Source organism: Megalops cyprinoides, chromosome 14 (genome assembly GCF_013368585.1).
Source record: "Megalops cyprinoides isolate fMegCyp1 chromosome 14, fMegCyp1.pri, whole genome shotgun sequence".
NCBI lineage: Eukaryota > Metazoa > Chordata > Actinopteri > Elopiformes > Megalopidae > Megalops > Megalops cyprinoides.
In genome coordinates, this window is record NC_050596.1 from 23809783 (window position 1) to 23822071 (window position 12289).

The 12289-nt window shown below is 46.0% G+C and overlaps 1 protein-coding gene across 4 annotated transcripts in view; it reads right to left on the minus strand.

Annotated features, from left to right (window-relative positions):
• Positions 1 to 593: 593 nt before the first annotated feature.
• sema5ba (sema domain, seven thrombospondin repeats (type 1 and type 1-like), transmembrane domain (TM) and short cytoplasmic domain, (semaphorin) 5Ba) overlaps positions 594 to 12289 on the minus strand; it is a 107759-nt gene continuing 96063 nt past the window's right edge. For 3 of the 4 annotated variants that reach the window (XM_036545041.1, XM_036545042.1, XM_036545040.1), the window contains exons 18-22: positions 9720 to 9890; positions 7853 to 8023; positions 6387 to 6431; positions 5442 to 5647; positions 594 to 3927 (exon numbers count right to left, since the gene is read on the minus strand). In XM_036545041.1, the coding sequence (XP_036400934.1) occupies positions 3760 to 3927; positions 5442 to 5647; positions 6387 to 6431; positions 7853 to 8023; positions 9720 to 9890 (761 nt within the window). In that variant the 3' untranslated portion in view covers positions 594 to 3759. The remainder of the gene's footprint in view (positions 3928 to 5441; positions 5648 to 6386; positions 6432 to 7852; positions 8024 to 9719; positions 9891 to 12289) is intronic. The other variant, XM_036545043.1, reaches the window with a different exon arrangement.

Below are 12289 nucleotides of genomic sequence, written 5' to 3' on the forward strand. Positions count from 1 at the left end.
CCTCTGTTGAGACTTCTTTTCCTTATTTTATTTTTTTTTTTTCGGTGGGAATGGTCCTACCAAAATTCTGTACATGAAATGATCAAGCGTGTGTCATTCTTGCCTTCTCAGGGCCCACAAATCCCCCTCCACCTGAATAGGTTGAACTCCGATGACAGTTTCTCCGGTCTGAAATTCCTCTGATTTCACTGCAGGCCTCTAGAAAGACTACCCCTGGAGCGGGGCCAAGGATTCAGTTGAACCATGGATGAACGCAAGGACGGGAGAAACAACCTCCATACATCACCTGGGAAGAATCCCGTTTCACAGGGTACATTAACGAGGAGGGTCAATGCGTGTCCCGTCAGCACAATGTTATGACACCCTGACATCATTCAAACCAGTGCAGACGCAGCAAGTTGTGGCATAAACAAATGGGGAAAAAGTATGAGCAAGTATGACGAGGGCTCTGAAGACAGTGCCTTAGATACCCGCAATCCTTTTAGTATATTGGTGAATACACAAATACAATGGAGTAGACTGAAAGACCCTGAGGGGGTAAAGGTCTCTAACACACATGGAGACAACAGAGCAGTGAAGGCGTGGCATCGGTTGGCATCAGGGTTCTGGTTTATTATTCTTTACAATGTACAATATACAAAAATATAGAGTACCAAAAATTCACAGTGTCTAAAAGGCAGTGATTACAGTCTAGATCACGCATCTAACAGTACCACCAGGTCAATTGCATAGAAGGGCCCCGAGCCTTCGGGATGGAGCTCGGCAATGTGACGGCAGCACGTCCAATCACAGATAATCACTGGGCAAAGGTGTCAGGTTACCAATAATAACCAATCAGCAGCGAGGGCAGCATATCATAACTACTCAAGGAGCCCAGTCAGGTGCTGGGGAGATGGGAAATGAGAGCAGGAGAGTCATTCAAAAGTCACTCAGGCAAGGCTGAGTTGTACTTAAGATCAAACTCCAATCTAGCTGGAGAAACACTGCTTGTGATTGGTGTTTTTTTTTTTTTTAACAGTGTTCTGTTTAAACTTCAAATTTAAACACAACTTCCAATTCAGCTCTTGAGCCCTTCAGGCATGAATTGAAATCTCATAGAACAGAAATGGAGTGAACGTTACATCTGCAGACTCTGATGTGACAGCTGATTGGACAAAAAAATAATAAAATAAAATGTCAAAAGTCCTGTGCTGGTATGTGTGAAGATGTTTTCTGAACCGACGAGGAGGAATCTGGGTGGGAGCTTGAGTTTATTATAATTACCATAGTTAACAGCATGACAGTACAACTACTTTACTAAAAAAACTGAATCAATTTAAAGGTGAAACAGACAATGATAAATTGACACTGGTGTTAAACGGATTCTGAAGATCTGGACGTAGCGATTCGCCTCTCGCCCTCCTGCTACTGCCCTTTGGACCGTGCTGCAATACAGAGTGAAGCACTGACAAACTCCATCCCTCACAATCTCTATGGTTGGTATTTACATAACGTCTGCGCTTTTTACAACTATAAGGCTTTTTAAAAACAGTGTTAGCTATACAATATACATTTACATTACACTAACTTTAGATTTCATTAAATTGTCATTGAACAGGGTTTCCTATGTACAGATAGAACTCTCAAGCTTAGCTGAACTGGAAATGCTTCCGGCTTTGCGTTCAATGGACAGGCATGGTAAAAAAAAAAAAAAAAAAAAAGTAATCAAATGCCCATTAGATCCCAAGATTCAGTATAAATTATTAGCATATTGTTCATGACCGTTTTCATCCCAATAGCTTATAATGATTTTTTTTTTTTACACACATGGCAAAACACATAGTGCATCGACGGTGTGCACACAAAGGTGGCTGTGATTTCACTGACGAGTGACAGAAATGCATTCCCCTTTAATGTTTCCAAAATATTTTACAGGAGGTGCATGTGAGAAAGCACTCTCCATATACAAAAGAACACTCCACAACCCCTCCACCCTCATCCTAACATACAGACACCGCACACACACACACACACACACACACACACACACACACACAGAAAGATGACCCTCTTTATAACCTCTGCTTCAAATATTGAATAACTCTGAAAAGCATGATTTAGTTTTGTTCATTGGGGATGCCATTGAACTTTACAGTCAACATTTCTCATAGTAGCATATACGCGGACAGAGTAAATATTTGCCTATGCATGCCGTTACTTGCTTTGTTTGCTGTTTGCAGATGAATCTTGACAATGAACGTGATGCTGTTGAAACATGGCCCGTTTAAGATTGACGTATTTTATGTTGCATGGAATTCTTGCATTTTAAGTTTTGTTCCATTGCAAGTTTGACCCTGGTATTACACAACTGTTACAGTCTGCCCTACTCCTCTTTAAAACACATTCCCTTTGACAAAATCTTAAAAAATAAGTGCCTGAACTGCCAACCGTTGCTACCGTAAGTCAAAGAAGTCCAGGCCTGTATACTGGGCATATTTAATATGATCATGATCGTACTCAGCTGAATGTACCCTTTTGAGAGTACAGCGCGCTTTCCCAACTAAAAATCCTTTATTCTTCAAAAAAAAAAAGAAAAGTAGAAAGCAGCAGCCCTGATCTTTTCATCGCTACCCCATACGCATACTTGCACCTGGGGCTTTTCTCAAAAGCACTCTCCATATTCCACAGCAACTGCTGTGAGGATCACAGATACCCCAATTCTCACGTTCACACACTCGGTGCAGGTTTGTGAGGGGCTTAACTTACTCTAACCCAATCTTGTCCTTAATTCCCTAAATCAAGAGAAACCAGTACTGGCACAATTCCTGTGATTATACATTATTCATAAGCTGCTGCCGAGTGGAGTGGAACCATGACCGGGACCAAACAGATGCGTGGCATGACACGAGTAAAACCGAAAAGCAAGACATTCGCCAAATTCCCTCATAGGGTTTCAGAAATCAAGTGGAATGGAAGACAAGCAGTTCCAACTCCGTACCTGTCAAAACCTGGAAAGAACCTTTTCCCCATTCAATGCACTCCTGTAGCGTGCAGTTACTTCCCAGCCTGGGGAGACTGTCCACTGCACCATATTCTTCAGCTCCTGACTAGTCCTTCTCATGTACCAAAGCTGGAATACCAATACGTGCTAGGATAGTTTTTTAGTGATGGCTTTTATTGTGTGATGAACGTTTATATTTATTTATTTTGTTCTTTTCTCAAAAGGCTACATTTACCAACATTTCCAGGGTGGGGATAACCAGATTCCACACAAAAATGACCAGTTCACAGAGATGTGTGCACACAACCTTTGCCCTGGTGGCACTTGGCATTGACACTACTCTCTGTGGTTACCAGGTTTCGTTTTTGCATGTCCTACTTTAGTTAGAAGATTCTCCCGCAGTGATCCAGTTCCACAGACAAGGAGATGGGGGGAGGGGGTGAGTCACTGTATGCCAGTCCACAAGGAACATTATCCTCATTGTCCTTAAAAAGTGCCATCTTAAAACCAAGATGTTCAGGACCAAGTAAAGAAAGAAAAAAAAAAAAGATTATAATAAAGTGTCAGGTTTGTTTCCTCTGTGAGGAGGAGTGTAGGGGTGAGGGCTGCCCTCATCCAGGTGTCCCAGTCCAGGCCAAGCCTGCAGTCCGCACCAGAGAAGCTCTTGCTCACACCCCACAAAATTAGGGTACAAGAAGAGAGGGGAGAGGGGGAGGAGGGTCCGGTCCTGTTACCGTGACGACGAGGTGTTGGGGGGGGTGGGGGACAGGTAGCGTGCCTCAGCTGTGTGTGTAGGTCCTGCAGGGGGAGGGGGAGGAGTCGGGCCGGTAGTCATACTTGTTGAGCGTGGCAGGGTAGTAGGTGGTGGTGTAGACGTTGGTCTGCTGGAGGGGCGAGTGGAAGAAGTTGGTCCTCTCGTCCGGGAGCAGGTTGTTCTTGTTTAACGTCTGTGGGCGATGAGAGGAATCACGTTACACCGGGCAGTACGACGAGAAGCTGCTATAGCACCATTGGTCATTGGTTCAAAGCCTTGGGGAGGCACTGGTAAGCTTTTAAGCAGAATCCTGTACCCTCATTTCTCCACTAGACACCCTGCTGTGCAAATGAGATATATGGTTTGTGTAAAATGTACAGTCGTAAGGCTCTGTAAATCACTGCCATTTGCTAGGCTAATAAATAATGTAATGTACGGGATGACAAACATATTAATGCAGTACCACTGGGACAAGCACTAAATCTCTCCATAGGGAAGACAAACGTGCACACACACGCGCGCACACACACGCACACTTCTTCCAATGTCACAGGACACCAAGCGGACATTTCTCATTAGGTGTTCTGACGGCCCTCCACCTTGACCCCCATTATTGCCTAGGCTGCACACAGACAGCTGCGGTTCATCACAGATTCCACTGAGGTTCCTCGGCTAATGTGTGAAATCATACACCGCTTTATTTTAATTAAAGCCGTCTTCTTCCCTGATGTTCCTCATTATGCCAGTCACAATCGTCTCTCCGTCATGTCATGTCATCCAGCCATCTGGTGACCAATGCCCTCCAAGTCTCCTTCCTTGGACACACCCGCTGACACACCCAGTATCATCTGACCAACTTCATTAAAAAAAAGTACTCTCTGAACAGTAATAGACTGGTTTGGTTTGGTTATCTGGATGTAAACCCAACATCTCCACTGGGGTTAGAAAGACCAATCTGTGCACTCCGACTGACGACAGCCATGGAGACAGACACACAGGCGTCAGAGGAAGGACAGAGTGAGAGAAACCGGCCAGGCATGGGCTAGATGGGCAGGCTACACTATCAGTCATAAACAGCTGTGGGAGTTCTGCAACCAGCTGATACTTAAACGGCTTAATGAACTCCATTAATAAAGACTGACTCACTGCCAGGGTCTTTTTGGGATAGAATCAGTGTGAGGGGGAGGGGATACAAGCTGCTCCACAACACACCTAACAAAATATACAGCATGCAGAGATCTTTCAGCACCATCCCTTCAATGCATATCCATTTCCTGAGAGAACCTGGCCGAATCTAACACACTAATCATCCCATTCAAAGGCAGCACTTCTCCCACAATATAGCAATAGCGTTATTCCAGTGCTGTCTAAAAAGACTCTTAAATAAACGCCGAAAGGGGATAGGGATGAGGTCTGGGGAAACTCCACTTATGAAAGGCTGGTTGTCTAGCTGTTTACTGACATCATGTTTGTGAATTCTGTCATCCGCATTCTGTATTTGGTGTCCTTGACCATGCCATTTGCACCACATGGTTATTAAACCTTAGTTATCAATAGTTGTAAAGGAATGAAACACTGGTTTTTAAACACTAGCTGAGTTTCAAATGAAAGCTGTTCAGGTCACATGCGATTTTGCAACCACAGATTCAGGGAATCAACAGCTTTAGGCAAGACATTTAAAACCCAGGAAGACGAGGCCCGCCGCACCTTGAACTCCATGGGGGTGTACTTCTCGTTCTTTGGCGTGGTGTTGCCCTTGTAGTTGAGGTGGTTGGGCGTGGTGGGGTGAATGACGGCCGACTCCTGCGAGGGCTTGTGGAACCTCTGGCAGTAGGCGTACACCAGGAAGGTCAGCAGCCCGGCTCCGAAGAAGCAGGACACGCCTGTGGCAATCAGGTGGATCAGCGTGAAGCCTGGAGAGGGTGAGGAAGAGGAGCAACGGGAAGAACGATACATTCAATTGACACTTCAAACAGTGATACAGTCTCTCCATTTTCTCTCCCAGTGCCAAGAAACCCCACGATGCCCCACCACCGTACAGCACAGCGCGCTTTTGCATTTTATCAATTTTCACCATAACGGCTACAAGACAATAGCAGGGGAGTAAGGAGTGGTATTGTGGTAGGCTCTGTCCTCTATGCCTGTGAACTGTCTTCTTCCTGGCCTGTGCTTTAATGACCAGGGTTAATGAGAGAAGAGCAACTGCTTCTCAACTGTGTTGAGCTAGACAGCTCTAATTGGGGGTTGAGAGTAGGGGTGGGCAGTACAGACCCCCCTCTGCTCCAGAGGAACCCTGGGTAACAAGCTCCTTGCTGCTTGCCACTTAAAATTGTCCCTTGTGCTTGTGCAATAGAAAATGCAGGATTTTGTTGCCTTTGACATTTGTGGACAACGATGAGCCGCATGGCCCTCTATTCTGCATGGGCGCGATGGGTAGGGAGTACACAAACATGTGGAGAGTGGTTTTGGGAGCTTCCTCCTACTGGCCCCTGCTTTGATCAAGGATGAAGAGAGGAGGAACAACATGTCCCTGTCACCACCCGGGGTCCACATGAAATGGAGGGGACGACGGGGGGGTATTCAAAACGCAGCGCGTCTAAGGAGAACGAAAGGGGACGAGGGGACAAGGGGAGGGGGCGATAATCCACTTACCCCCACAGTGCTGGTCCTTGTCGAAGCCAGAGGCAGGAAGAATCACTGCAGAGGCAAGAAGAGAAGAGTCCGTTACCATTAAGCTCAGAAGTGCTACATCCCTGCTGGAGACGTGTCCGAGATTGATTCTTTTCATCTCCTCCGAAAACAAGAATCTTTCCTCCTTTTGTGTAAAACACCACAGGGCTGATACAGAATTAGTATATACAGGAAACCGCAAACAGGAGTAAAAAAAAAAATAAATAAATAAAAGAACAGTAGAACAAGCCGGTCGGAGCTCGCCATTCAAAGCGCTCGGCTCTGAGGACTCTTGGAGGATCCCGATGGGAGAATAGGGCAGATATCTCTGCAGGTGTCAGTTTCCTTTCTCTGTTCACTGGAAACAGGGTTTCAAAGGAGAGGCAGTGCTCAGTGGCAAGGCAATTACCACAGAGGACCAGCCGTATGTGCCCGTGTCAGCGAGGCCTCTCTTGACACACAGCTCCACAGGAACTCAAAATCACCAGCAGAAGTGGGGCAGTTTTAATTATAGTATTAATTTAATTATACTACTCATGCATGTTATTAATTGGTATCAGGAAATTATCTCCAAGTCTCTTAATTTTCTGTGACCTTAAGGTTGCACTCTTGGTTGCACTCTAAAAATGTCTGTGATTTCATGTCTTTTGGTGTTTTAACATGATTGAATCTGTCTACTAACAAGTAAAAACCACATTTCTATTGTGTGTAATTGCAATTACACACTTAATGTTGACTGTATATATTATGGGTCTTATAAACAGAATTTAAATATGAGTGTTTAATAATCCAGATGTTGACACAGACATAACTCGTGGTTATGAGTGGTTAACAAGCAACAGTATGGTTTTCCTGTGAAAGATTAACTCCTTGGCTTGAATAGTCCCTTTTCCACTTATAAAAACTGGAACCAGTAAGAGATAGATCTTCAAAGGAAAAATCTGTCAATGTTCCCATTCATGTTTCCACTGAATTCCCTTTCACAGACATGTACCTTGCCACTCCCACCCACCAACAGGACCAGCCAATCAGGGAAAGTTTTAGAGGTTACAAAGTTCTTTAATGAGATGGCAGACAATCAACAGGTATGAAAAGCAGAAATGTAAATGGTTATTCTTGGGGAAAGGTCCGCACTAAGACGTACTTATTCCTCCCAGTAAATATCTTTCATCTGTCTGATTATATTCAGCCAGGTAAAATATATACTTGTAGCTTGTTAGAATCATAAATCAGTTATTCACTGATGACAGTGGTCTACCACTGACATTAATAAAACTTCTTTCCTGTGTAATCCCCACTGCCACAGAACAAACTGTCTCCGATTGCTCAAGCAGTGAGACACAAGCTTTTAACTTGCTGTCTGACTAACCTGATTGTTTGCTGTGACGTGTGTGTGTGTCTGTGTGGCGGGAGGGAGCAGGGAGGAGGGGGGATTTGGGAGGGGTCACCTGGGATCTCATCCAGCAGGCAGTCCCTGTGCTCGGTGCTGTTTCCGGGGCAGGGGTTTGGGCCGGGGCTGGGACCGGGGCCCTCTTCGGGGTCCTCACAGGTCCGGCTGCGTACCTGCAGCCCGGCATCATCGCAGGGGCTCCACTCGGACCAGGCTGTCCAGCCACCTGCTAAGGGGCAGCCGCGGGGAAGAGGCAAAGCGGTCAGGGAGGGGGTGTCGGAGCAGCCAGGTCTGAGTCACGCTGCCTACATTCCACCCTCATGACAACCCGTCTCTCCATCCTGATATACACGCATTAAATCACTCATGTGTTTAACGACATGGCTAAGCGGTCTTGTTAATTGCTCCATAAAGCTCAACAGATTTGGTCTCCGATTCACTTGACTGAAGTGCTTGCTCAATATATTCGGGAAAAAAAGAGAAGCGTGGCATTGATGAACTACAGTTACTCTTTAACTTTATGCCTGCCCCTGCGGGTCTTTCCCCGGCCATCCATTCCATCTGACATCCTAATCAAATGATTTCTAAAGACCCGCACAATGCAGACTGATTGAGCAAGTGGACACAGTGGGATTTGACTGATAAGCTACAAGTCATTTTAATCAGAAGTGTTCTGCCAGGAGTGTGGATGACCAATCGCCTGTCCAATGCTAACCGTGCTGAGAGATGAAGGGGGAACATTGGACATTAGCATATCGGCCTTCGATCCCTGCTGACTGCCTAACAGGTAGTTTTACACTGCAAGTAAGCATTAACCTGATGAAATCAGGCCATTTGCATTCAAAGCAAACACACACAAGAAAAATCCAATCCCTTGTGGCCTATTATTATTACGACTTGGAATTAATTCCCCCATGAATAATAGCTTTTGAGTGCTTTGCCAAGTTATTCCTACTTTTGAGGGCTTTCATTTTTACAGCCGTTTCTACCGCAGAGGAGTAAAAATATACAGTGTGGTATTTAAGAATATTAAGCATGGATTAGGAGGCAAATAAAAAAAAAAAACTTTGGGTACTGTGTGCAAAAGTGCTCTCATTAAATTTGGGGCTTTGGGGGGGAAGCTGAAACTTTCAGAGAGGTCCAGGATTAGCTGGCTGCATAAATATTTGAGCTTCTTTTTGGAAAGATGATGTACAGACCCCATGCAGGGGAAAACACCGACACCCATGTCATACATATCATGATATCGCATATTACTGAATTACAAGACAAACTATTCCCTGCTTTCACTCTGGTCATAAGTACAGAAACACAGTGGATGTGTTTCCCAGCATGCACTCTTCTTCCCAGCCAAAAGAAACGATGAGACTGTAGTGATGTATCGACTGGCCATTGATCAGCCTTTACGGTGACAGATCTGTAGCTATGCAGAAACGGCTGCAGTAACACACAGGCTGGCACCCTGTTGTTGAAAACACGGTCTCAACCAAATGTGAGCGAGGCAGTAACAGACATTTTTCGAAAAATAAAACAGTTGCAGCAGATGAAATCTTCCTCATTCTCAGTATGAGAAAGAGTGACAGGTCAACTTCATCTCCATAATGAACCCCCTATACTTTTCATCAGCTTGTGACGGACCAATGAAATGCGATGTGTTGAAATCAAAATGAAAGCCAAAATCAATCAACCAGATGACTGCTGGGCCAATGTAGGGGCGTGGCCTTATTTTTGACTCTGCGATAACACCCTTGCTTGCCTGCAAAAAGCCATAGCTGGTATGGATGCTAGTAGGTGACGCTGCTAGTTTTTTTTTTAGCTGATCCCATTGATGGTTTGGGGTTTGAAACAGCACAAGACACACAAAGGCTGTTTCGCTTGTGAGGATGGGGTGTGTGTGGCCATTGGCTCATTTGTGTGTGTCTTACCCTCGCATGGATGTGTGTTGCACAGGGCCTCCTCCGTGTGCAGGCCGATACAGATGTCCCCTCCGTCGGCTGGGGCGGGGTTGTTGCAGCTGCGGGTGCGTTGGTAGTGGCCCCCTCCACAGGTGACCGAACACTGGGACCAGGGGGACCAGCAGGACCAGGCGCCTTTGACTGGAGACACACACACACACACACACACACACACATGCACACACGCATGCACACGTGCACACACAAATGCACACACAGAAAGACACACAGTTCCACAGGGGAGACAAAAGTAACAGTCAGCACTCCTTCCAGGGTCTCTGCTGGCACATTTACACATCTCTCTGTATGCAATCATGTGTTCTGCTCTCTACAGACACATCCACATACCCGCTTGCAAGTGAGGCAGGACAAAACATGTCAGAGAGACTTTAAAACACTGTTCAAAAGGCCCTTTTCTAGTGGCCACACCGGAGAGGAAAAATCCGATCTGAGACCCATTTTCAGACCATGCACCAAATGCTCTCCTTTGTTAATGCTCCTTCCCATAAATGACAGCATTTGCTTCACGGCTCTTTTTCTGTAACATAAAGGCAGTCGTTTCCATTCCCCTGTCGTTTCATTTGAGCAGCTCCGTAGCCTGCGGCACTGGGCCGGGGGGCACCTCAGTGGACATCTGCTTGCCCATTTTTCCCCCACTGTGAAAAATCCATTTGCTTCTGAAGATTATCGCTGCGAACGGGTACAGAACAATGCAGGATTCACACAATGGGCCTACAGCCGTTTTATGTGTGTGTGTGTGTGTGTTTCCGTCTGTTTGACAGTTAAGGGATGGACAAAGGCCTCTCCCGGGCAGGACTGTACCAAGCGAAGAGCGCTGACGGGGGCACGTGTCAGATGAGCGTCGCTGATAATGTGACAAGGACCCAAGTCTCGCTGATATGCAGGCACATCACACTCTTCTCTGCGCTGAAGTATTGACCAACTTCAGCAGACAGCGGAGTAAGTCAATTAGTCGGCGGTAATTATGATTCTGAGGCGCCGTCGGAGTGAGGAGGGGGGGAGCCATTGGTATTCAGCCGCTGAGGCCTTCTAAGACTGAGTACATTCATTTGTGTCTGATAGCCTGAGATGAAATGAAATTAAAATTTGCTTAAGTCTCCCACACAGGGGAAACGTGCGAATAATTGAGGCGTTATGTAAACAAAACTAATTATCACAGTTGTCAGGACCACCGGAGTGGGGGCTGTTTGGGTCCATATATATGGGGAGACCGTCATCTCCGGGAGCACGTCCAGGCGTGAATTCTGAAAGGGGCGTCAGCCAGAGAGCGCCTCAGAAAGACTGCGCATTCAAATGTGTTGAATTCACCAGGGCGACAAAGTTCAGTGATAGATTTGACTGGTACGGACGTGGCAAATCAGATATTCCAGTGTCAATCTACAGCTTTTAGCCAATGCTGCCTATAGGTTTTAAAGGAGAACACTGGTCAAATATTTTAATTTTGATATGTTACACAGCGTTCTTGGTACTTACTATGTACCAAGTATGCACATACGTTATTGTGTATTCCACACTGCCTCTTGTAAGCTGACAACCCCAACATTTCTCTTGTTCATGTGTCATCGTGCAGTCTGTGCAATTTCACAGTTTACAAATTGAGTGAAGGGCAAGTCTTGCTCTTTCACAAGGCAATTTCCATGGAAGGGATTTAAGAGAATCAGCTCCAATTTAGTTTTAATTGTCCAACTTTTCACTCTATTTCAAAACAATAAGATTGTAACCACGCATGAGCCGCACAGTGATTCACTCGCAGGAGGTGTTTACTTGATGATTCTCGGTGTCTAAGCAATAGGAGCCGGGCACAAAAGCAGCCGTTTTCAAATAGGTTTTGCAGCTCCCCATACACTCTGTGGAGATCAGGTTCTAGGCTCAGAGGACCCTGATCCGAATGCTAAACAGTCTGTGGAAATACATACGGTAAAACCTGTAATTAAAGTGTCATTTAAACCAATGACCTAACGTGGAATTTTTGAGCGGCCTTTATGCAGGTGTTGGATGTTGTGGAGGCAGCTGCGGAGTGAGTGCTCTGCTTCTAGCCCGTGATGAGAGGAGAGGGAGCAGGCCAGCAGCTGGCAGGGCCAGAGGAGAGGTTTTAGCACGGCACTCTGCGCTGTCCTGGGGGCCCTCAGGAGCACTGAGCTCTGCATTAGCTAATAGAACCAATAATCCACTTAGCGCAAACCTAATGAAGTCATGCTCAGCCGTTGTCCTGAGCCTGAAGGAAGTGGCGGGTTTTTACTGTGAGGTGATTCGGGAAGCTCGGGATCTAAACAGGAGTGTGCAGGATTGTGGGCAGAGCTTGGGGAAGGGGATTTAGAGTGAGTGTACAAAAATACCCCCTAAAAATATTGGACAGGGCTTCCAAGCTGCTGAGCCCTACGGCCTGGATTTGACAATGCCTATGTAATGTGCCGAAAATGACAGAGAGGCCACAGCAGCAGAGCAAATTCGCCCCATTCTGTCGAGGATAGGGGTGGGTAGGTGGGCCAGGGCCTCTTCGCCTCACCACTCTTAGACAC